The sequence below is a fragment of the Trachurus japonicus genome, chromosome 17 (genome assembly GCF_045865225.1).
Source record: "Trachurus japonicus isolate A0001 chromosome 17, Traja_1.0".
In the NCBI taxonomy this organism is placed as follows: Eukaryota; Metazoa; Chordata; class Actinopteri; order Carangiformes; family Carangidae; genus Trachurus; species Trachurus japonicus.
Genome location: NC_140923.1, coordinates 16,239,632 through 16,266,638, shown reverse-complemented (window position 1 = coordinate 16,266,638; position 27,007 = coordinate 16,239,632). Strand labels below are relative to the sequence as shown.

General features: G+C 40.5%; 1 protein-coding gene across 1 annotated transcript; it reads left to right on the top strand.

Moving 5' to 3' along the window:
• The first annotated feature begins 651 nt into the window (after positions 1–651).
• LOC146970393 (MAM and LDL-receptor class A domain-containing protein 2) lies at positions 652–24,300 on the top strand. The gene is made up of 51 exons (XM_085803937.1): positions 652–691; positions 998–1,126; positions 1,855–1,983; positions 2,111–2,204; positions 2,367–2,517; positions 2,966–3,179; positions 3,416–3,547; positions 3,722–3,846; positions 4,154–4,391; positions 4,512–4,780; positions 5,095–5,185; positions 5,290–5,430; positions 5,842–5,964; positions 6,827–6,960; positions 7,042–7,213; positions 7,423–7,542; positions 7,716–7,870; positions 7,972–8,067; positions 8,428–8,518; positions 8,614–8,733; positions 9,409–9,511; positions 9,600–9,747; positions 9,856–10,075; positions 10,961–11,090; positions 11,622–11,751; positions 11,836–11,914; positions 12,010–12,165; positions 12,406–12,531; positions 12,658–12,867; positions 12,969–13,088; positions 14,061–14,222; positions 14,308–14,399; positions 15,405–15,572; positions 15,796–15,951; positions 16,034–16,142; positions 16,859–16,981; positions 17,148–17,247; positions 17,405–17,564; positions 17,869–17,983; positions 18,117–18,260; positions 18,686–18,873; positions 19,198–19,363; positions 20,463–20,681; positions 21,179–21,357; positions 22,371–22,608; positions 22,711–22,870; positions 22,963–23,077; positions 23,356–23,476; positions 23,695–23,791; positions 24,043–24,106; positions 24,189–24,300. The coding sequence occupies exons 1-51, from the start codon at positions 667–669 to the stop codon at positions 24,282–24,284; spliced, it is 7,143 nt and encodes a 2,380-aa protein (XP_085660063.1). The 5' UTR covers positions 652–666; the 3' UTR covers positions 24,285–24,300.
• Positions 24,301–27,007: the final 2,707 nt, after the last annotated feature.

The window sequence follows — 27,007 nt, the reverse complement described above, 5'->3', positions numbered from 1 at the left end:
TTTTTGGGTCAAGGTAAATCTCCGAGTCACACCAATATCATTATCAACATTATCATTATCAGTATTCAAATTATTATTGCTGACCTCACTAGTGAAGTTGAAACATGGACTTTTCTAAGTTATATTGTATTTTTGCCACCCAGCTGGAAGGTCAGATAAGAGCCAGTTTGGCCTTCACAACATGTACTGTTGTTCACATTCACACGTTTCTGCCAAATTCACTGGATCCATCAAGGTAAAAGGTTCATGTTTAATTTCACTGGACGCTATCCTCAAATCTTTGCAGATGTCAAAGTTGACCCACATTAACATTTTCCATCACCTCACAGTTTGAAGAAATGATTGTCTGTACAACAGGAGACTATAAAAATCTGGATCTACTGTATCACCTTTATGACATTAGGTCATTCTTGTAATCTAAAGCTCTGCTTAAAACAAGTGCAGCACGCACTCAGAGTCAGAGCCATAAAGACAAGCAACGGAAATGTAATGCAGTTTACTGAGTACACCCTGGACTTTAAGCTGGGGTTGAGTGATAAGAATTCACAGCCTTAGCTGAATTGTTGTAATAGAAGTTGCTCTTCAATAATTCAGGCACATACTGTTAATCAGTCATGCTTTAAGGATTTACCCTCTCTCTGGATTTCATGTCATGATTCTCCAGACATGAAGCAATTATTTGTTTTGTCAGGTAAGGGTCACCAGAGCTGAATATCTTGCACATCTCTGTGTCATTTATATCTTCAGGTCATATACATTTTTTTTAATATGCATACTGGTCCAGTAAAGAGAAGTCACTAGACTTGTCACTCATAAACTCCACAGTGAAACGTTTTGCAATGTCTATATTGCATGAAAATGTGTATTTAACTGTTGGATTTACAATGTGTGGCAGCTCTGAGATGAATAAAAACAGAAAAACTGTAGTGCAACTCAAACAGATGGTCACATTTCTTTCCTAAGTTCTCTTCTTTTAATCTCTGTAATGTCTTTATAGTATTGTTGGTCATCGTTTCCTCTTGTCCTGATGGGGAGTTCAACTGCACATCTGGAGAGTGTCTTCCTGCGCGACTTGTCTGTGATTTTAAGGAGGATTGTGAAGATGGCTCTGATGAGGAGTTTTGTGGTAAAACATTGTCAAACTAATTCCTAATTTCAACATTTCTGTAGGTCCTCTTGTTTAGAGTAGATATATGTTGGTTCATCCTTTATCAACTTTCTATGCATTCATCCTTGACTTTGCTCAGCACCTTTTAATCTATCCTTATCTAGTAGAGAAACTCCCACACTTTCTTCTCACTTGAAACATTTATTAAGCCATCATTTCGGTCACGGACCTTTCTCAAGGCATCATTGAAGACTTGAGAAAGGTCATTGACGTTGGCTTAATAAATGTTTCAAGTGAGAAAGTGTGTGGGAGTTTCTCTACTAGTCTGATGCTGCTTCACAACACACCTTCCTGATAACCGGTGTGCAAAAGTTTTCCACTTTTAGAATCTATCCTTATCTGAAATTCATCCTTTTTTCTGGGGTTAGGGTTAGGGTCATCATTTTTTCAATTAAACAAATTATGAAGCTGCAAGGAACCCAAAGTGCATGCAAAAGGACACATGCACTTGTGAACAAATAACTCAAAATATTAGATATTATATTGTTTATAATAAACTGAAAAATGAAAAATAAAACTGGAATTCTGTCTACAGGTGATTTTATTATTGACAGTCTTTCTATCATAGACATAGGCTGTCAATGAAAGACAGCCCATGTTCATGAACAGGAGGTATGCTTTTATGTTCTCACAGTGTATTATATGTCTTTTTATGGTTGGATTTTTTTCCTATTTCTCTCCTTTAGGCTCGTGCAACTTTGAGAATCACACCTGTGGTTGGAAAGACAACAGTGACGGCAATATCCACTGGAGTTGGGAGATGGCAAACATAACCTTAGTTCCTGGACATGACCATACCACAGGAACCCCTGAGGGTAATCGTTAACCGGTCCTGATCAGTTCATGCCATTTCCTTGTTCATTATTCACTTTAAACACATGCAGTAGCATTTTAAATTCTAGTGTTCATTGATAATGTTGGATGTTTGTCTGCTGGATACAGGTCATTTCATGTGCGCAGGAAATAGCAGTACTGTGATTGAGGCTGTGTTGGAGTATCCTGTTGAGAAGGCAACTGCTCTGGGTTGCCAGATGAGGTATTCCGAAGAATGAGTCTTTGTAACTTATGTATTTTACAGTTAGATGGTGCATGTGCTCGATTAATGGAGCATATCAGTGATTTTACTGGAACCTGACTTGACAAACATGCTTTGCTAGCTGTCTGCTGTTTCTGTGATTGGACTCTTAATGTGTTTCAGCTTCTGGTACCATAAATATGATTACCAGAGTCTTAAAGTACAGATTCTCAGAGGCTGGGATACAACAAATTTGCTGGTGATTTCTGAAAGCAGCAGTGATGCATGGGAGAACGCCAAGGTCCGCATTGGTAATCAGCCAGGAGGATACAAGGTCAGTAAGATATCCTGTATGCCTTTAGGCCATATGCAGACAGAGCAATCTAAAATATTTAAGAAGTCATGCTACAATTTAATAAACATATAATAGCTTGATACTGGACTCACTTTCAAGGTTTCATTTATTGTACCTAAAAATTTTATTGTATCTGTATCTGGTTTCATGAGCTTCTATGACACCTAATTTCCGCCTGGGTGTTCAATAAAATAATTTAGGTTTTATATCTCTACTTGGTATTATCAGAAGATCACACCACATTTCTTCGAGAGCCCAGCGTGTCCTTTAACGTCAGTAACATGCAATCGCTGCACCTGTACTTCTCAAGAAAATGTTTTCATCTTGTCACAGTAACCTGCTCCTTCAGGGATTAAAGTAAAAAATGATAAAACAATGATTTATTTTGTCAGAGCAAATGTGGAGTAAAGCACTTCTCTTTATACAGCTGCTGTTTTCATTTGACCCTCCATACCATGGACCCAAATACATGATGTTGGATGATATCAGCTTCGATAGCTGCAGGGAGGGAGATGTCCCCTCAGGATCAGACCAACTCTCATGTGATTTTGAGAGCGACACCTGTTCATGGTATCATGATTACACTGCCAGCACCTTTTGGAAACGGGAACGTAGGTCATATGAAGGCCTGGTTGGCAAAGGTAAATATCTTATGGACAGATAACAAAAAAATGTTTTCAGCAACTACTTTGTGGCGACTTGATATTTTTAAACCATGTGTGTACAACATGAACTGTATTAATTAATGATAAAACTCCCAGGGCTGCTGTAAGAAAAGTCATAGGTTATGTAATAATGCAGCCAGTGCTGCATACTCATCCCTTACTACATGAGTTTAAAAGTTGCACAGTTTGAAAGTTTTTTTTTCTCTCTACAGGTTACTTCATGTTAATAGACACTCGCTACAACCGGAACATTTCATCAACAGCAAGACTCATGAGCATCCCTCAACCTGCAGGTCAAGTCACATGTGTGAGCTTCTGGTACCACATATTTGGCAACAGCATTGGTACGTGCCTAAATCTCCAAAGTTGCACTCTCTAAACTAAACTAAATCAATATGGATGTTAAAGGAAGATATTATTTCTGGCATTTTCCTTAGATCACTACAGTCATTCTGAATCCTCAGCACCTTCTGAGCTTATAATGCACATCAAGTTCTGTTTATGTGTCTTATCACCAGGTTCATTGAAATTTATGGTAAAGCATCCAGGTGAAGGAGAGACAGTTGTGTGGATGAGGAGTGGTACCCAAGGAAACAAATGGCGATTTGCTGATCTTACCTTTAACAGTGAAAAACCAATACAGGTATTCTTATTGTTCTTTTTTGTGCGAATGACAACATCACCTTGTGCATTGTATTTAGAGGACCATGGAGATCAGTTTCATATGAAAATGGGAAAGACTATAAACACATCAAGTCATGTTTCCCCCCAAATCACAAATTTATCTCGTTATTTCTCTCTCTCACTATTATAGTTACCTCATCCCTGTAGAATAAATGTGTTTTTTAGTTGTGATATTATGTCCAATTAACTTCCAAGTTCATGTCAAAGTCAAACTCTTTCCTATCTTGAAACCACTGCCTTTTCAATTAATTCAAGCTATTCTCTAGTTTATCATAGAAGCTGTCGTGGGGGGCACACAGGGGACCATAGCCATTGATGACATAGTCGTGTCCGCCAAGGGAAATGGTTCTTGCCCTCCTGAGAGAGAGTGCACCTTCCAGGGCTCGCTCTGCGGTCTGCAGCACCAGCCTTCTTCAGACTTCAGCTGGAGCCGGATCACGGGGACGTCCCAACCGGCCAACTCCTCCGGCCCCAACGCAGATCACACTCTGGGGACAGAGCAAGGTTTGCAACTTCATGAGATCTCATCTGGCTAATGTACCACTGCTATGTCAGGACTAGATAAAAGTTAAATACAATCATATAAGTCAGCATGTGCGTAACTACTGTATGCCTTATGTGTAGGTTATTACTTGAGTGCGCAGTTGTGGAGACATCCTGTTGGGTCCAGAGGTGCAATGATGACTGCGACGATGGACCCGACCCCTGCTGATGGGGAATGTCTGATGTTCTGGTACTACATGGAGGGAAGTGGAGTGGGTGAACTGACTGTTCACCTGCACAGTCCTGGCAGCCACAGAAACACCCAGAAGCTCTGGAACAGAAGTGGAGATCAGGGGAAGCACTGGAGACACGGAAGAGTGACACTTCTAAGCCCTGATACCCCGTATCAGGTAGGACTAATACCTACATAGTGGGATGTAATCAGAAAATGGTTTTTGAATGAATAATTTAAGAATTGCAAAACAAACCCCCAGACTTTATCAGAGCTACACCAGTAGAAAATATTGTGACTCTGCAGACTCTCCAGACAAACTGGTTTGGGATGAGAAGTGTTATAACATTCTCGACTAGTGGTATACACATAAAGGTTTTTAGTAGATACTTCAAATTTTAAGAAATTCTTGCCCAAGCTTCCTCATAAGACATGGAAAGTTGTGTGGAAATAGCTTAGGGTATCAAATCAATTTGTCATTTTGACTGCCAGGTGATTTTTGAAGCAACAGTTGGGGACGGACCGAGGAGAGATATAGCTATCGATGACCTCTTTGTCCTGAACGGTGCCTGTCCCCCGACAGGTTAGTGACCCCCGTCAACTTGGAAAATAAAATAAAAGTCATGAAAGATGAAAATGAATGTTTGTTATTGGGAGTACAGTGGGCATCTGTGTTGCTCCTTGCAGGTTTCTGTGACTTTGAGATGGACATGTGTGGCTGGGTCAACAGTCCTCCGACAGAGAACGGAGTGGACTGGGACTGGCTTTCAGGCGCCAGTCAGGGATCTTTTAAGCCAGGAAGTGACCACTCAACAGATTCTAGTTTAGGTAAAGCACCACACACTTAACACACCACTTCCCAGCAATATATCCATCCTGACATTATACACTTCACAAAATCTATGTTGGTAAAGAACACAGTTATTTACTCTGCTCTCCGCATTCTTCTAGTATTGCACTTTATTGACAATTGCCTTGTGTGTTAAGAGTTTTATATATACATATATATATATATATATATCCATAGATGAGCTATATTTGTACATTCCTACGTTCCATCAAGCTACCCCTGCTACGTGTGTTAGGCTGTGTGTGATTGATTGTATGTGTATGGTCACGGTGGATTGTAGAAACTGAATTGCCCTTCGGGGATCAGTAAAGTCTCCTGTACCTGTAAGTACAACATTGAACGCTGAAACTGCTGGAAAATAATTCAGGTGGAAATTTTTCTGTCTTTAGGCCACTTTGTTTTTTTCAGGCCCAACAAGAAAACAGAATCTGCCCGACTGGAGAGTGAGTCGATGGCGGCTGTGGACCAAGCCTGTCTTGAGCTGTGGCACTACGCTGATGGGTGGCGATATGGTGAGTACATTTTTGTCTCTGCTCTCCCACTATGCATGATTTATTGGTTAAAACACAGATTGTAACTCTTGTGTCAACAAAGGCTGTAGATCATAGTGAGACATTTGCTGTAAATGCATGTGAGAGTACAGCACATACAGTGCAGACAGTTTAGTTTTTAGTTTTATTATGGATCCCCATTAGTCCTCACCTTGGTAAGGACTATTCTTCCTGGGGTCCAGACACTCATATATGGCAATCAAAACATAATACAATAACTTACAGAATTAGATAAATGACAAACAACAAAATAAAACAAAATAATAAGAATACAAATATTTTACAAATACAAACCAACTTTGACTTTTCAAAACCTTAAGAAAATGTAAGTTCTTTACTAATAATGGCCTCTTTTATTTTCTTTTTGAATCTCCATTTATTTTCAATGTTGGTCATGTTTGGTGGGAGCCTATTCCAATACGTCACTGCTCTGTACATTACAGTTCTGCCTCAGTTCTTGGTAGAGGCAGTGTAAAATGAGCACTCAATGCATGCCTTGTTGCATAGCCATGCCTTTCGTTAGTAGTTTGTAGCTGCAACACCAAATTATTAGGTTTTCCCACATGATAAATATTAAACAAAAATGTGACCAAACTATAAGCAAATCTTTGTACAGTACAGGCTCATAACATAACAAAATACCAGCATCCGTTCTTAGCACTGAAAGGCTTTCTGGGATACTCTGATGTAATTACACTTTACAAAATGTTTATGTCTCATCTCTGTCCTCATCTTTGTGTCCCATGGCATTATCCATGTGTGGCAAATTCTTAAAGCCTGCAAACTTCAGTCCTTTGATGATGATTAATTGTGGTACTTTCAGGGCCCTCACCCCTTACGCTCACAGTGTTTGTGAATGAGACTGCAGGACTGCGGCCTCTGTGGAATACGAATGGATATATGAATAGGACATGGATCAAAGACAGGGTGGATTACAACGCACCAGGGCCTCACCAGGTAGAATAACATGAAAATGGCAAGAAAATACTGCACAGGAGCAATAGAAATAAACTTCCAATGAACTGTCATTCATTGCAGATTATTTTGCAAGCCAATTATACTGGCACAGTAGACGGAAGCTTTTCTCTGGACGACGTCCACATCATCAGGGACAAATCTTGTGATGACCTCGTCCCAACGACCACCCCAGCCCCTGCCACCACGACCACTGCTGCTCCTGCCTCCAACATGGATTGCACCTTTGAAGAAGGTGACACTGAGTTTCAGTAGAGCTCAGTCAAATTAGAGTTACAGTATAAATGTGATTTTTTATTAATCAGTTGTTGAATTTATTTAGAGAATAGCCCCTTGAGATGGAGCATTTCATGTTTGAATACATATTTCTGCAGCCAGTGCTTTCTATTAGCAATGTTTTAGATGAAATATATTAAGATATTACAATTATATCTTGTACAACAGGTCTTTGTAACTGGGCACAAGAAGAAAGTGATGATTTCAACTGGACACTTGGTAGTGGCCTTCAAGTGGGCCAACCATGGGATGGACCTCAGTATGATCATACTCATGGAAATAATAAAGGTACTGACTATTGAATGTTAAAAATAATGAATGCTAAATAATCCTATTTTGGTTTTAGAAAAAAACAAAAAAAAAACGATGTTTGTTTGTATTGGCTGGTACACTGACAGAAGAACAATGATCCAGTTACACTGAGTTATAAAAGCCCGTCTGTGTTGTCTTTGTCTACCAAGGTGCATTTTTGCTGGTAAATGGATCCAGTTCCAAGGACAAAGAGCGAGCCGTCATCTCTGTTCCTGTTGTCAATCTTGCGCCAAACTTTTGTGTTGGATTCTGGTATTACATGCTCGGGCCTTCTGTGTCCACTCTGGATCTGTTGGTTCAGACAGTGTGTAGCCCAATTTATACTCCTACAAATCTTCTGTTGCTGATGTTGCTTTTAGCGACTTTACCTCAAAGCTAAACAGACAATGCCTTGCTTTGTTCTAGAAATCCTCTGAGGTGTCGGTGTGGACTCGGAGGGGGACTCAGAATCCTGAGTGGATCAATGCACAAGTTACCATCAGCATGAGTGATGTAGCACGGGTAAATATTGACAAAAGAACTTCTTCATGTATGCACAATGACACTAGTAGGTATCATAACTATCACAAAATGTACTTTCCAAATCTCTCATGTGGACATACTATATATTGGTGGCACAGTTATTTTAGCTCAAACCTCTTGTAACTTATTGATTTTTACAGTATATGCTGACAGCTATTGCATATTTCCCTATATATTAAGTTAGCTATTACTGTCGAGTGTATCAAATGGGCTCAAATATGCACATGTATTTATTTAATCTTCTTTATTAGCATTTCTAACTTATTATTTTATTTAGATTATACCTAGATTCCCTTTTTTTCTCTGCCTTACATGATTTTATTCCTTCTTTTTCCACAGATTGTGTTCACCGGCCATAGAAACACCAACAGCCGAGGATTCATCGCCATTGATGACATTGCAGTTAGGGAGGGGGCCTGCAGCGATCGGCGTAAGCGAACTCAGACCCAGCACTACCTGATGTCAACAGAAATTCAAAATAAACCACTGATGACAACAGCTTTTCCTGTTTTAACCACATTTTAGAGATGTGCGGGTTTGAGTCTGACTTGTGTGGCTTTGCGAACTCGGTCAGTCATAAGGGTAAATGGCACCGCGAAAGGGGAACAAAGCATCATGTGGATCACACCTATGGAACTGAAAATGGTGAGTGGGAAACTGTGGTACCACGCAACACCCTGAAAGAGTAAAGCAATCACAGTCTCACCACAGAGAGGTTAATGAATCAATTGTAAATCAATACTAACTTCTGATCAGGTTAGGGGTTAGAATATGTAATGTATGCTGGACGCTATCAAACAACAGTTAACTCTTAAATAGATTTTTAGCAGCATGACTCTTTCAGATGGTCCATCACTTTAGTATTATATCTCTCATAACGTCTGGACTGCATTCAAAATAAGTTGTCTTTAGATCTTCACTGAGTTTGAATCCTACTGATCAACTAACTTTTCATATAGAGTTGCCGTGATTTAAAAGAAAAATCTGTAAATGGCATTTGTCCATGAGTTTGGTTTATCACCAAGTATCTTGAAGACTGAACTCAGATGTTCTCTGTTTAGTGCTAAATATACAATGTAAGCATGCTAAAACCCAGCCTAAACTAAGATGATGAATATTGTAAACATACCTGCTTGTCAGCCAGTTAGTAATATTATTATGGGAATATTTGCATGTTTATTTTAGCTTGAAGCTCAATGCAATGCCAGGCTCAGAGCTGAACTAGCACAGTGTTATTGTGGTTATTTTATTAATAATATGTATACTGTAGTGTTAAGCCCATGATTGGATTTGAACCACCTGTATCTCTCTGTCCTGGAGGTTTCTATGTCGCTGTGATGAAAACAAACTCTACACAGACTGAAATCGCTGAACTGGTCACACCGGAGTTCACATCAGCTACAGAGATGTGCATTCGCTTCTGGTGAGTCCCGTGCTGCCACATTAACACACACCACAGGTCATCTGGTGGTGCACATCTTAATCGTTGTGTATCCACTGTACTTCTTCAGGTACTGGTTACCTGAGTCCTCTAATGACCTCGCTGTCCTTTTGCTGCGGAGTGGGGAAGAAGGCGATGCCCTCTGGAAACGGTCCGGAGCGCCGTCTTCGGGCTGGGAGGTGGCAGAGGTCACCGTGTCGTCTCCGCCCAAATTCCGCGTAAGCTGTTGTTTTGGTTGTTGTTGTGTTTTTTCGATGATGCCTTTCCACAAAACTACAAACATTCCCGTGAAATGCTAAACTAAAACAGTGCATTTCCCTCACTAGGTGGCGTTCACGGTGGTCCAAGTGCCAGGCACTAATTCCACAGTAAAACTAGATGACATTTCTATGAGGGATGGGACCTGCAGTCCTCCAGGCAGCTGTGACTTTGAGTCCGGACAATGCAGCTGGGTTAACGTTCCCAAAGAAGATGGACATGACTGGGTGATGGCAAACGGGGGAGTCCATGGTCCACCTACAGACCACACCACTCAGACCCCAGATGGTACGACCTCGGATATAATCTTATCATAATAGAATAAATATGGATATGACTCAGGAGGAGTAGATGTAGAGGTCTTCTCACTGTTGTTGTCAGATGCCATTGATAGAGCACCATATCCACACATAGGGCCTTCCTGAACCAGCAAAAAAAGTCCCCACATCCCCAAGAACAGTCTCAGTAGAGAAGTAAATCTATAGATTGCATAGAGACAATAGTATTTACAGATTTGACCCCTAAAGTTGCACTAATTAATATTTTATTATATAGGCATATTCCGGTATAAGTTTAACCCCTGGTCTAAGACACCGTGACACAGAGTAAAAGCCACCTTGGGAGATCAATTCTGCCGACCGCAAACTTTTCTAGTTGTAGCGACTTCAGCAAAAGCCGCACGGCAGCAAAATTTAAACAGAAGGAAACTACCATCCATAATGTGAATGGGATCTGTTCCATGGTGCTGAACAATCCTTAGATGATTGTCTTTCAGAAACAAGAGTACGAATGCTAATATTGCTGCAACGATTTGCTTTGCATTGCCAACAGTGGAGTGCATAAAAAGATGTTGAGTATTATTTAAATAAGTTAGGTAAACCTGTGAATGTAGGTCAGATGACGCGGCTGATCAGCTGACCAAGTGCTGCTGCCGATGGTGCAATGTTAACAGCTGACAGCCTTCAATTATCACAGTCTATTATTTATTAACAAAATCTGTACGTCATGTTACTGACATGACCTTTTTCCTTCTCTGAAGAGAAGATTTCTTTGTGACCTTTCTTTAGAAGACACTTGGACAAGATTGTTTTTAGCAAACATTGATCTTTCTGCAAAAATGGGTGGGTTAACTTAATATTTTCTTATCCTAATTTTATTTTCTTTTGCATGCAGGTTGGTTTTTATTGAGCTCATCGCTGCACCTAAACCACAGAAGTTTTGCGCAGGTAGTGTCAGAATGGATCCAACAGAAAAACACAACCTCCTGTCTCACTTTATGGTACTGGTACTACACGAACAGCAGGTAAGAATTTAACAAAACAATAAATCAGTAAATAAAAAAATAAACATCCAAATCACCAACCTTCTCACATCATACAGTATGTGACAATGCAGAGGATGCACTTTATCCTGTTTAGCCTGTTTAGTTTCCTCATCGACTTCCTCAGGAAGTGTGCACAAATGTCATTCAGACATGAATCATCTGCTCTCTCTTTGGGCAAGACTGAGAATATTCTGTGGCAGAGTTCAGTCTTTACACAGGACTTAATATTTAAAACGTGGTAGTTTTACGCCTTTAAAAACTACTCCCTGAAAATTACTGTGAAAAATAAATGATATTTTTACCTTCATTGTAACCCAAATGAAAACAAGGAAATTAAAATACCAAAAGCCCATTTATCAATCAAAAGCCCATTCTGGCACTATGAAATAGAAGTGTAACGTCTTCTGCTTTGTTCAGTCAGAAAACAACCAAAAATACATTTCTAACTGACTAAAGTAAAGCAGTTTTTTGTATCAGAGAAAAGCATGATATTTGTCTGTTGTTTGTCAGTGACTCTGGGACATTGCGGGTGTACAAGCGTTCAGGGTCATCCGACAAGGATCTGGTGTTCCACCGTAACAACAGTAGACTCAGTTGGACCAAGCTTTCCCAATCTATAGAGACGGTCAATCCTTTCCAGGTAATGTATATGTGTTGTTTAAAATACAATAACACTAAATAAGACTGGCTGATCAATGACATCCACTGACAACATCACATTCAGCTGCTGATTGAAGCAGAGGCTCACAATGAAGGATTTATTGCCATTGATGACATCAGTCTCACACCAGGGTTTTGTCAAGGTACCGATTGTCTTTTTTTCCACCTATAATAACTAAAATAAGTTCTATTCCAGTAGAGTTTTTAAATGAATAAAACAATCTTCTTTTCCTTGTAGTAAATGAAACAAGTTTAGGATTTGTGGGTTGTTCGTTTGAAAATGACACATGTGACTGGGAGGACATCAGTGTGGGACGGTCTCAGTGGGTGAGAGGAAGAAATGCTACAGGGAGCACTGGACCCTCCGGTGACCACACACTGGGCACTGAACTGGGTAGGAGCATCTGCTATAACTCCTCTTACACTGAGACTCATATACAGTCATAGAGACAGGATTTCTGCATCTGAACCACTTCACAGTTCAAATCTGTGCAAAAGCAAACATAACCTGTGTACAGACACGCACAATCTTTAGCTTATATTACACCAATGATAAAAAGATGTTTGTCTTTCATATTAAACTGCAAATCAGTCACAAAGTTAAATGATGGTTGTTCTAACCTGACTCATCCAGGTTGGTACATGTCAGTGGAGTCTGACCGAGGCGACCAAGTCAGCCCTGCTGCCCTGCAGAGTCCCACCATGACCCAGGCCAGCACCACCTGCACTCTACACTTCTACTATAACATGTATGGAGAGGGTACGTTTCACATACGCACGTGTATGTGTGTAGCTATTAAACAAATCACATGTTCTTCTTCCCTTCGTGCGTAAGTCTGCACTTTCTGCATGTTATCTTTTATTCTGTGCACTGTTTCAAACACAGGAGAGCTCAATGTGGTGCTGAAGGAAAGCTCCAGGTCCACGACACTGTGGTGGCTGTCTGGCGGCCAAGGAGACCGATGGCAACGCGGCGCGGTAACGCTCGGGGGAATACCTCAGGACTTCGCCGTCCTCTTCGAAGCCTCCAGGACCTTCAACAATCCAGGACACGTCGCTATTGATGACATAGCTTTCACAAACTGCACCCTCCCAGGTAGAGCACCTGCGCTAACTGAAAACATTTTTTATTATTTTCTGTCATCCATATCCATATCTTTCTGACTGATTTCATAAAATATTTGTTTTTCTTTTCAGAGCCACAGCCCTCGTGTCCACAGAGTATGTTCAGGTGCAACAACACTGTCTGTGTCGAGCGCAACCAAGTATGTGACTTCAGTGATGACTGTGGGGACTGGTCTGATGAGAACGACTGCGGTGAGTTATATCGCAATGGTAGTAAATGGTGAAAGGTACATTTTGCACTGGTGTGGAGGCTATTCTGGACTCTGCTGCAAAGATTTATGAATAATTAACAGCTCCAAACGTGAAAAGGTAAAACCCTGAATTGTTTAAATCCTGGCATTTCAATATATGGTAAGAAATGATCTGTGTCATTTCAGCCTTGTAAGATTTACTTAAAGGGATAGTTCAACATTTTGGCAAATTGGCCCATTGCCATAATCGCTATAGTCATAGCAGTAGGTTCGTTACCTTTATTTGTCGGTGTAAGCTATTTTTAGAACGGAGGAGCGGAGCGGCAGGCTGCTCAGAGCTACGCTATGGAGGCTAATGGAATTTCTTGGTTTCCCTCATCAAACTCATCAAATACACAATCCCAAAACTCCAAAACGCTTTCGTGGACAAGTTGTGACCTGCACAACCACCACGCTATGAGATAATAACAGAACGTTATGAAACGGAGCCGTTTTCAAGGTAAATACAAGGTAAATACAGAGTCTGCTTGCTGAAAAATTGTCCCTGAACGCAACACGCATCAGCGGTTTTGCATGAATTTACCTCGAAAACGGCTCCGTTTCGTAACGTTCCATTATTATCTCATAGCGTGGTAATTGTGCAGCTCACAACTTGTCCACGACAGCCTTTTGGAGTTGTTCGGTTGTGTATTTGATGAGTTTGATGAGGAAAACCAAGAAATTGCCTTAGCCTCCGTAGCATAGCCCTGAGCAGCCTGCCGCTCCACTCCTCCGTTCTAAAAATAGCTTACACCGACAATTGAAGGTAACGAACCTACTGCTATGACTATGGCGATTATGGCAATGGGCCAATTTTCCAAAATGTTGAACTATCCCTTTAAAAGAAAATATATCATCAGATCTGGATTTACCCAAGTGGTAATAACTGACCTCCTTTATTTCCCCTTTTTCATGATAATAATACATAATGTAGAGCAACAAGGTGTGGTGGAGCGGTGCAGCTTCGAACAAGGCCTGTGCTCCTGGGCAGAAAGTGATGTGGACACACCAGGAGCTGAGTGGACACATCGCCAAGGACTAGAGGCCTGGCCCAACCACGGGCCTCCCAGGGATCACACCCAAAACTCTGCTGCAGGTATCAGACTCTCTGAGCCACAGGGTTAGTTATTCACAGTTGTGTCTCTGAATAACTCGATTTAATTGGATTGTCAACCACACAGGTCACTATATTGTACCTGGAACCTTCCTGGCCGAGAGGGGAAAGACGTCAGAGATTGTCTCCAGGACTTTACTACCCAGTTCAAACTGCACTGTGAGTACACCACATGTTGGCTCACAGGAAAACCCACTTTAGATACACCATGTTGTTCTTAAGAAGGTCCCTGAAAAAATCAAATACTGGATGGTGCAGAATAAACAGTGAAAAGAACATGTGAGAGACAGGTCTGAAATGGATTTTCTAAAATGAATCAGTGTGCTGTTGTTATCTATGGTTGTATTAGAGCCACTCAAGAAAAAAATGAGAGGAGGAAGATTTTCTTCCATTATGCATTTCAAGACTTAAGTTGAAATGTCGAGAATAAAGTCGAAATACAGTGTGAAGAGGGAAGTCAAAATTTCCTCTCTGGTCCATTAAATTTGGAGTGGAGTGCGACTGACAATTGCACGCATCCGTGGAGTGTAACGGTAAGAGCAGGTTTCTGAAGTTATGCAACTGCATTTAATTGATATCAACTTTTTGACAACATTTCGACTTTATTCTCGAATTGCATGATGAAAGAAATTATTCCTCCTCTCATTTTATTTTTCATGAGTAGCTATAATACTCTTCTGTAATTGAATAAAAGTAAAAACTGACAATATTATCATACACAGCATAAACAGGTAATCAGTAAAATACAAAATCTTGGCATCAAAAGAACTATGAGCCTATGAAGAAAGACTCTGTGGAGGTTTAAGAAAAGCTGAGTTAGTCTTAATCTGAATCTTTTTCACATCCACCAGAAATGACTAATTGTGAACTCATGAAATGACTAATGGTTAAATCATGTAGTTTTACTGTAAGTATCAAAAAAGTGCACATGTCAGATGTGAGACGCCTGTTCTGTCCTGTCTCCTGGTTTTATTACAGTAATACCTAGCTGTGCATTGAATATTGAATATTCAGCTATTATCTATCTCAGCTCCATAAAGGTGTAGTATATCATTAACCACTCTTGCGGGTTGAACTCAGTTCACAAGGCTATTTTTAAAGAAACACTATCGGCTTCTTCTCTCAGTTCATCCACCGTTACAACACTTTACTCTTTCTATGTAGGTGAGATTCTTCTACTTCAGTCTGGATGATGCAGCGGCCACACTAACGGCCCGGTCCAGGACGCTTCAGCCTGATGGTGACGACAGAGTTTTATGGCTCAGGGAAAACTCACAGAGCTACAGCTGGCAGAGAGCAGAGGTCACCTTCTCCTCGGCAGCCAGCAGCAAGGTCAGTGAGGACAGTAGATGACAAAATCTCTACATCCTGTTGGTTTTGTATCCAAATTATATATTTGAGATTTAAGAACAAGCGTGGAGGCTATTGGATGCAATGAAAGAATCTGTAGATGAATGCACCCCTCCACAGATTGAATTAGAAATTATGAAACTTTGATTACAACTGATGGGCAGGAAAGCTGAACATTTGTCTTTTTCTGTTTTCCTCCTCTCAGATTGTCTTCGGATATGAGCATGGCGACGGCCCCAGAGGGCTGGCGGCTCTGGACGACATCTCTTTCTCCAAAGAGTGTGTATTTGACCCTGACATTTCACCCACCACCACCACAACAACTAATACACCCTCAACTACACCATCCAACCCCTGTCAGGTAAACAGCAACTGAAATGAATTATTCCATAAAACAAATTTATGTTTTTCATTGCTAATGTTTCCTATTTTTGGTGTTGCAGGAAAATGAGTTTTTCTGTTGGCGGTCAGCCGGAGAAGTGTGTATCCTGACAACATTACAGTGTGATTTTCATGCAGACTGCCCACAGGGGGAGGATGAGGACGGCTGTGGTAAGAGCTGGATTTTTTTCATCGATCTGGACCAGGTTGTAGAGACCTGCAGTAAAAAACGCCTTCACCGTTTTCTCAGCAGGGCACACGGTCTTTGAGAAGTATTCAGTTTTTTGTTCAGGTGTATTCATTAGTAGGCTACAAGATGGAAAACAGGGCGGGGTAGTAACTCTTTTTTAGTGAAGTAGAAAGAGACGAGTTAAGCATTTGGTTAAAGAACATGAATCACTGTAAGATGCAGTTTTGCTACATTGTCAGATAAAATAGGTCACGACAAACTGTCACTCTTTAGCTGAAATGAACAACAGTTGCATTGACAAGAAATGATGAACACGTACACAATTTGAGCTGATCAAAAGAGAGTTGCAGTAACGTTACTTACTGCACAACAACTCTAATTGATAGAGGGCTCACCCCGAGCAGAGCAGATCTTGTGGATCACTGAATTTGTCTGAGATTTCCTATTAAAGTTGAGGTACCATAAAAGTAAAAAAATTGTAAACAAAAACTGAAAAGAGAAGTTGATGTTATTTCAAAGGACTAAAGATGCAAAACAAAGGGCCATCAACCTCCTCTGCTACAGGACCCAGTTTCTTTAATCCATTAAACCTTCTCAATGGGACAAATCGTTTTCTTTTAAACCTTTGATTCATGAACCAATTCCACCACCCCTCTTGTGGCAGCAGTATTACTCACACTTTTTCTTGGCATTTTAGGTCTCTGCACATTTGAGAGTGACCAATGCCAATGGACCGATGAGAGTGAGGGGCAGAGTAAGTGGGAGAGGCAGAGAGCCAGCAACAACACTGTGCCACCCACCGATCACACTGTCAACACAGGTAACTGAGGTGGTTCATTGACTGAGTAACTGATTTTTTCTAGACGCACAGGGTAAAGCATTCAAGGAATAACATGCCAAAATATCGCAGCACACAAATGATAGCAGTTGTTCTCTCTCTCTAAGAGTCAGTCTTGTTGATTTAGGTTGTTGTTCCTCATTCTCAGGCCACTACATGACGGTGAATTTCAGTCAGGGGTCTACACAGAGCGAGGCTCGGCTACAGAGTCGCTCACTTCACCTATCATCCCCCTACTGCCAGCTTCTGTGAGTGATAACCACCACAAACTCTGATTATCTAACATCTGTAATTTTCTTTTTTTGATTGAAGGTTGTATGAATTGCTCAATCCTCCCCACTGCCCCCGTCTTAACTGTCTTTCCAATCCAACACTATCCCCTTCCTCCTTCTTTCCTGCGCAAAGGTTTCACTTCCACATCAGTGCAGAGAGTGCTGGGTCACTCAGAGTGCTTATGCAGCAAGCCGAAGGGAGTGAAGCAATCCTGTGGTCACGCAGTCACAACACTGTCTCCAATTGGACCTCGGAGTATCTGCTTCTAGGCCTGCACCAGCAGCCTTATAAGGTGTATGCCCATGTCTCTATGAAACAGTTCAAAAAACATGGAAATGTGCATATCAAAGAAGAAAGTCTGTTGATTACTGTCACAATATCAATAGGGGGAAAGCATTAAAACATGCAGCAGCAAATTCATTATAAGAATGGGATGTGAATATCAGTAGTCTAGGGAGTGCATGGAGGTGGATGTTGAAAGTAAAAATGCATAACATTTTCCAATTATGTCCTCAGTGCACTGTTGTAATATGTCTGTTTTGTTTCCATGGATACTAATCCTACAAAAGCACTAATATGATCATTTATATTTCCAGGTTTTGTTTAGTAGCTTGAATAAAGCGAGTCAGAGAGCAGCAGTCACTGGAGATCGTATTTTTGCTGTTGATGACATCTCTTTTCTAAACTGTGAAAAGTCCTATGAGCCACCAGGTAAATAAGGTTTCATCAACATGACATGTGAATTTATTTTAGAACGAGTAGTAGTGGAAAGGGTAGTTCGTCATTTATGCGTTTGAAACAAACAGCAGGTTGTCTTATTTTGAAACTGTCTTTCCCCTCTCAGCTCTGTCGGCCCATGACTGTTCCTTTGAAGATGGTCTGTGTGTTTGGGTGCAGGGGGCTGAAGATGAGTTGGACTGGCTCAGCATGTCAGGTCCCACTCAAACGCCCAACACCGGGCCTGCAGGAGACCACACTTCCGGCAAAGGTCACTGCAGTGCTAAAATATCTCAATCTCAATCTCTAGATTCCTAAACATTCGTGTTGTGCAAGATCAAGCAAGGCTGAAACAGAATTGAAGAGAGATGTATTTCAGTTCTTATGAGTATTTCACACAATTTCTTAAAATGTGGTACATACAGTATCTTCACACGGATGATGATGCTTCGATTTTGATGGTCAATTTAGAACAATTTAAGAATTAATATCATAATTGACTGCAACTGGACTGGTTGGCAGACACACAAGCAACCACAAGGTAGTAATTCTAGTTTATTTATAACATAACAAAGTTTGTAAATGAACTCCCCGCAACTCATTGATACATTTGTAGGATTATAAATTGGCCCTTGTTTGTGTTAAGGTGTCAAAAGGGAGAAAGATTGTGGATTATTGCTGTGTGTTGTTTAACAGGGACATACCTTTACATCGAGAGTTCCTCACCCAGTGTGAAGGGGAACACGGCCCAGCTGAAGTCTCCACCACTGCCACCTGCTGGAGAAAAAGGATACTGTCTCACAGTTTGGTACCACATGTTTGGTGCTACTGTCGGCTCTTTGAGGATACTTCTACAAACTGTTGACCCCCTGAAGAAAACACTGGTAAAGCATGCATTAAATGTTTAATTTATTTATTATGTGTTCGATTTGCTGCAGGGAAAAGTATAAATGGAGGAAGACAGTGAAAACCACATTACTTCCCTTTGCCACATCTGTGAGGCTGATTGAGAAATATGTGAGGGTGTTCCTACTGTGTTTTCTATGTTATTATACTTTTCACATAATTGTGAAATACTGATTGCAAAATAACATTAATGCATGGTATACTTAGTGCAAGTTGCACAGTTTGCATACCGTGGTGTTGCAAAAAATCTCCTCACATCCTCTTTGTGACAAGTGAATCAGCCTCTACCGTCTGTCCTGTAGGTTTGGCAAAAATCAAGAAATCAGGGGGATGAGTGGCTGATGGTGCAGAGCCATGTGACGTTGCAGAAAGTTCACCAGGTGGTTCTGGAGGCTACAGTTGGAGGAGAGGCAGGAGACATAGCCATCGATGACATCTCCTTTATCAGTGGGCCGTGTCCTGCTTCTGGTAATAAGACTACAGCTGGAGAAGATCACATTTTAAACATAGTTATTAGTTCATTTCCCCATATGATTCAGTATGCAACTGTTATGCAAGTTAAAGATTGACTTGAATCTCTCAAGTCAGGGCACACTTTACTGTTTAAAGTTACTTACTCATCTTGTTGCTCAAAATGACATGAAAGCTTGTGGAACAAGAAAACTGATTTCCCACTTAACCTCCCACTTAATTATTTCTCAGTATCATCCTTACGTGTTCAGTCTTGTGACATGCAAAGGCCTTGATACGTATTTTTGTAGGACAACAAATGCTTAAGTTGCATGTGATGTTAGATCTGATGCAGTTCAAGCATATGTCTTTTGATACATGTTTGAATCTCATGTGGGGACTGAACCCAACACTGATCATACAAACTGTGTGGCTACAGTCTGGTACAGCTTATTACTGAATGTCATACATCCCCATTGTTGTTTAAACATGGTCGACATGTTTCTTCATTCATTGCAATGAACATAAAATAAATCGCAGTTCATTTTGAGTCAGCCCAACACATACCCTCCTGCTGCTTTACACCAAAGTGCACCAGATCAGCAGCTGAAAACAGTTACCGCTAAATGCACAATTTCCTCCTGTTTGAGCAATGTTTCCGTCTGCACGTCTTTACAGATGTGCTCGGGGTTTAGATTTAGAATCTGACGCGGAAACTCCTGTGTGTTTTGGTCTTTTCATGGGATTTTTTTGGATAATAATAAAAATATAGAATATAATCTGTTCTATTTTTATTTTTTAAAGGATTATGGGGGGGATGTACAGTAACAATCAAAGACAAAGCAGGGTAAAATAAAATCAGGCGGAGGAGAAAGGAGATATATTAACAAACTAACAGCATACAGACAGACGGAGATGTAACTAGAGTGCAGACACTCAGCAGCTTTTAGTGACAGCTTGCAGCGAACAGGATTAAATATCCTCAAAGAAAAGCACAGAACTTCATTTATGTTCAGTTCCACACGTTATTAAAGAGATAATGACGACGTTAAGTACCAACTGTTATTCTTCATGCATGCATATTATTATAATGCACTTCAAAATGCTTCTTTTTTAGATCTGTGTGACTTTGAGGAGGGGAGCTGTAACTGGAAGCAGCAGACGACTGATGACTTTGACTGGGTCAGAGAGTCGGGCTCCACTCACAACCCGAACACAGGACCAGACAGCGACCACACCACCAACACACCCGCGGGCCATTACTACTACCTACCCTCCAGTGCTGCGGACCGCGCCGGCCAGAGAGCTGCCATGTCTTCACCGCTGTTCCCTGCAGGTCAGAGAGGCACCAGCATGTTCTCCACTGTTCTCTCAGTGTTTCCTAAGAGATCTACAAGCGATAATCAGCATTAGGGCATCGTATATTTGGCACATATATATGGCTCTGATTTGGTTTTACTGATGTTTTCCACAACTAGAAAGATGGTGCCGCTATTGGTTTGACAGTTAGCCACTGTTTGTGTGTTCTTCTAGACACTGGTTCAGGGCCAGAAAGTCCAAATTTAATTGAAAATTATAATAGAAAAGATACATGATTTAAGCCTCTTGAATATGGTGTGAATTCTCCGTCCTCTGCCCAACAAATTGACCAATGTTCGGTTTAATTTACAGTGACTGACCTCACTCACCTCTGCTATTTTTCTCCATGAAATAGCTTGATATCTAAGCAGTCTGAAGTTTACAATGACAATATTGTGCTTTTGTGGATATTCAGTATAATGTTTCCTAATGGAAATCGCATTTGATGTGGTTTTCCTCCCTGTGGGCCTGCAGGCAAAGGAGCCTGTGTGCAGCTGTGGTACCACATGTACGGCAAAGGCACGGGGACACTGAATGTTTACCAGCAAAGTGAAGATGGGAAGGAAGCTCTGATTTTCTCTCAGACAGGAGACCAGGGCCGGCTGTGGAGGTTTGCCCAGGCTTCACTTCTGCCTCGGGTTCAGCCTTACAGGGTGAGTCACTAATACAGAGCCACCCCGGGGGAGAAGAGATATAGATAGACACCCAATAAGAGGCAATGACCTACATTCATTCAGGAACTGTACTTATGTAGGTCCTTTATATGAGTATCTCCATTTTTATGCTACTATTTACTTGCACTCTACTACCTTTAAATAGCTCATTATTGGGCTATTTTATAGTCTATGGCTATAATACATTTACTTGGTTTATGGTAACCACTGACTTAACGAAACGTGCCTATGCAGTATGCATGATTTTCCAGAAAATAAAACTACTAGAATATATTGAATATCTGAATTAGCACTATCTCAAATAACAATATAATACTGTCTGTCTCTTTCTCTTTCACTACCCTCCCTCCCCTTATGTAGGGATCAGTCGTAGGGAGTATTATGAAGTGGTATTGAATTTTGTATATTTAATGTTTTATATATTGTTCAGCTTGATATTTGTATTGATTGAGCCCTGTGATATTTTGACATTTTGAAATCATCAGATTTATGTTCTATGTATTGGTAACTGATGCCAATTGGCTCCTACTAGCCCCTTATCAGCTGCTGCTGATTCCACTGATTGCAGAAGCAGCCTATAAAAACCAGCTGATATGGACTGACTGTTATGAGCCTGATGAAGCCCGTGTGGTGAAACGCGTTGCAAAGCTTTTAACCAATAAATTACATTAAAGTTACTACTTTATGTGCGGTGGCACCTCTTCTTTCTACTATAATACTGTCTGTTTTTCATTAATAATATAACATGGGCCATTGCCTACATGCAACTCGATATTTAACTTGATTTCTCTTTCAGCCACATTAAACTGAAACTATCTGCTTTGAGATTTGAGTGAGAAGGCTCTTACTACCCATGCTGTTAATCCAAATATAACTCAACTGGATGTCTGTTTCTTCTGCCTTCTCTTCTCTAGTATGATAAAGTTGACTGATTTTAAACTATCAATACATCAACCAAGCATTTTCTGTCAATACATTGCTTTCTGTTTCAGATTGTGGTGGAGGGTGTGAAAGCCGGCCCGACCCAGGAAGGGGACATGGCTTTTGATGATGTGCAGCTGTCAGATGCTCAGTGTCCCTCTTCGGGATTTTGCGACTTTGAGAAGAACATGTGCAGCTGGAGTAACCTGGGTACAAGAGTCGACCAGGGGGACTGGCTCCATGGCAGCGGAGCCTCGCCTAACCCCAACACCGGACCCAGTGTTGATCACACCACCAACTCAAAATATGGTGGGTTAAGAGCTAAGTCATATTGGTCATTTCATCTTATATGAAGAATGAGCACTTCCCATCCTTAATTTTATTGATTGGTCTCGCATTGTTTTTCACCAGGTCACTATCTGTATGTGGACAGCTCAGTGGGTGAGTGGGGAGACATGTCCTTCCTGATCAGTGATGTGTTTCAGCCGTCCACCAGAGGGCACTGTCTCACATTCTGGTACCACATGTACGGCAGCAATGTTGGGACTCTCAGAGTTTTCTTAAATGACAGGTAAGGTAACCAACAGCTGATATCTGACGAGTATCAACGTTAAACATGAACATTATGTGGTTATTGAATTGGTGATGTCGTCTCTCTCATAGAAAAATGCATGCTAGTGGCACCGAAGACGGGAATCTGACGTGGATTGAGTCAGGAAACAAGGGAGACAAGTGGCAGATGGCTAGTTTGTCTGTTGAACATAAAGAAGCATTCTGGGTAATTATAGACTTCTGACAGATTTTATAAGGGCTTTCTCTTGTTTTGTTTTTTCTGGAGCCAGTTTGTTAGAAATAAACCCAGTTTTATTCGTCATGAGGTGAAGGATTGATTTGATATTCTGGACTTAAAGAAGAACTACAGCTGAAATACAACACCTTCATTTAGTCAGGAGTGTCTGAAAAATGTAACCTCTGACACATTAAACAGTAAAATTACTGTTTTTGAGTGTCTTTTTCTGAATTTTCTGAATCGCTCCTTTTCTTTTTTTTGCACAGTTTGTGTTTGTATATCAGAGGGGAATGACTACAGGTGGGGATGTTGCTCTCGATGATATTACCATCTCCCCTGGCGGCTGCTACTCAGATCCACCCATCGACCCTCCTGATGGAGGGAATGGTAACTTTAAATCCTCCTCAGCTCAACTCCAGCATCTACTATTACTATCTTCTGCTGTTTATGTTGTTGTAAAATGTCATTCACCTCTCCTGAATTCCTGAATCTTAGTGCAAATAACTACTTCCATTGTAAGATTTGTGGTCAAACTGGTGTCATGATAGAAACAAAGGTGTTGATGTAAAATGTTGAGCACTTCTCATGTTTCTCTGTCTCTGTAGATGAGTTGTCCGCCGGCCTCGCAGTTGGTCTGACTCTGCTGGCTGGGATCATCATCTCCGTCCTGCTCTTCATGCTGAACAGGAAACGAAATGCAATGTACAGTGATTTTAAGCAGGTTTTCAGTCCGGTATATGGCGTTTTGTTTTGTTTTTCTGTTAACATTCGAGGCAGTTTGACATTAGGCTCATCGTTGTGACAGTCAGACAAGACAATCTGCCATTTCCAACCTTTTTTTTCATAAACGCTTCCATCCCTGATTTAAAACCCCACATAATTAACATGATGTACATAATAACACTAAAGATTTGTGTTATTGGCTGACATCTCTGTGTTTTTTTGTGTCTTAGGAACCAGCCAACAACTATGATTGAACCCAACTCTGCCTTTGACCTCTTTGACTGCAATATAGATGTAAGTAAACAGGGATTGATAACTAAGCATCTTGTCCTAACGCCAAAAAACTCGGATGATAAAGGAATGTTTTTCCTTTCAGGGCACTCGACATGGAGCTGAGTTTTCTTTCAGCAACACGCTGTATGATCCATCACCACAGGGAACTGAAACCAGTGTGGTTTCATCTGATGCTTAGTCCACATTTATAGTTATATAAATATAAATAAAACACATGAACCATTTTGTAAGCTTTTCCTGAAAGATTTTTAAATTCCATTAAAATTTTATGCAGAAGATTAAATGACAATGTAGCATTGTGCTGAGAAATATGGATGAAAGGATTAAATAGCAGTTCAATGAAACAATGACACTTTTGCTTTAATACAAACTGCTGTACTGCTTATGTATATACAGTACTAATACTGCCAAAGTGAAACCCGTTTTTATAAAATGAAATATCTTAATAACCTGTCTTATTTGTCTTCACCCAAATGTTTGAGGGATTTTATTGTGATCAATTCTGAATGAAATGCTCTGCTTAAAGCCTCTGAGTTTGTTGCAAGAAACCTGTGACAGAGCTGAAATGAGAAGCTCCTGTTATGCACTAATTCATTCATGCATAACAAGTCACTATTTCAAAGATAGACTGTAAACTGAAAAACTGATGCAACATCTCTACATTACATAAGGTAAAACACGTTAAGTGCCTCTACCTCTCCTGGGAATAGGCTAATAATAAGGTTTTGTCTGCTGAACACATTCAGGTATGTAAGGACTGGCAGCTTTTGTCTCGGGGTCTAAATACCTACTACATGACTTCCTTGAACAAAACAGGATGTTGTTGCTTACGTGACTGAGGTTGTTGCTGCTAAGTGAACATACGATCCAGTGGTGCAGCACAACTTCTCAGGGCTCTGAACATATATGCAGCCACTGTGGATCCCCTTACTCCAATATATATACCAATACCTCCAATATCAGATCTGAATAAAAAGCTGAACTGAAAAATATACAGTGTTTATTACGTTAATGACAGAAATGTGTTGCATGATATACATTCATTTATATATGGCTTGGCTATCTGGCTTTACATATACACACACAAAGCCAGATAGCAATGCTACAAAGGGGAAACTATGCACCTGCTTAATTTAGTCCACATGTAAAGAAGTAGGAGGCACAGCTTTAGGAGGAAAGAAATATAATTTTGAGGTAAGAAAGTCACATTTTTCCCTACTTTTTATTATTTTTCTTATTGTAATAGCACAGCTAGGCAGTGGTTAAACTCTTATGTGATGTTTATTGTAGGTATTCTTTTAATAACAATACTGAGAGCATTGCAACACCACAAACTGTTGGAGCTGGTGAACATTTGTAGGGGAGAGTGGGGTAATTTGTGCCATGGGGCAAGTAGTTCCACCCCTGTTATCTAGAAAACCATAGAAGAAGTTGGTCATGTGACCACATATTTTTGAAGGGGCATCCATTTCACTCATCCTATCAAGAAGGGAGACACATGGCTTGAGAGGAAAGCACATTTATGTTCAAAAAACAAGTTTTTGCCCTCCAAAGTAAAAATTTCTATGATCAAGGTTTTTTGATTGCCATGTTTGAACAATTATAGATAACTTTGAAAACAGTTCACACATGTTTTAGTGCTTTATTAAGCTACACCATGAGTCTATACAGTTAGCATGATGCCAGCTCAAAACAGCTGGGGAATCCTTTTTTCTCAAAATGCTGGGCTTGGGGTAATTTGTGCCAAAGGGCCTGGGTTAAGTTGTGCCAGTGGCAGTGCTGTCTGTGTATAGGAGAAACATGGCAGTGGGCACGGATTTGCTTGAAACTTGACATGTGTGATGAGGGACCGCCCCTGAACACACCTGCCCAGTCTGGTTGTGCTCGTAGCCTGGTGGATGAACAAAACATTGCGTTTCTTTGCGCCACAGCCCCCAGCGTGGCTCAGGCCTCCACGACTGCATGGGGACACGCAAAGGCCCGATCATTGCCGCTTCTGGCTTTAATTTTGTATTGAATGTCTTGCTTTTATATAGCATTATCATTTGTGAGATTAAAATTATCTGTTTTACTTCAATTATCAATGGCACAATTTACCCCAGTGTATTTTCTCTAATGGCACAACTTACCCCGCACCGGGGGCAAGTTGTGCCAGAATTTTTTTTTTTTTTCTAAAGCTAGGGTGAAGTCAGGTAAAATGGGCCACTTTTTGGTAAACGATTAATAAGACCATCAAAAACGCTATGCATGAAATCCATTGATATTTTTAAAAATCGACATAGGTCTCTTAAATGTTTCTGTGTGAAAAAAAAATTAAAAAGTATAATTATTTTGGAATTATGAGAGTTAAAGTATCGGGATGTTCCCTCTCGAGGTACGATGAAGGTTCAGGTAAAATGGGCCAGCCGTTCAGTTAAATTGGGCCAAGAGAGAACAACACAGTAATTTTAGCAGAAATCATTTACATTTTAATAATAAATTGACACTACTACTAAACTACAACACTAAACTTAACATTAACAGTGAATACATAAGAGGTTGAAGACATTTTTTAATCTTAAAATGCATTTTAAAATTGCATGATCATGTTGTTGCTATGCTCTTTGTTAACTGACTATGTTATAGGCTCTTTTACTGTGTGTGTATGTGTGTGTGTGGCATTATAGATGCCATTTTTTCCCCCACAGTGCTAATGGCACCATGAGTGGCACTGACCAACCTTGGATATATATCTAACTTTGAACATGTTTTGCACCCTCAATTTCTGTGTAACTTCAGTGTAAGACTGTGTTTTGTATGTGGCCCACTTTAGCTGAAATGCATGGCTCAATTTACCATGATGCATTAAGGTAAATTGGGCCACCCACAAAAAATGCATTTAAATTAAAAATAAGTAAGCTT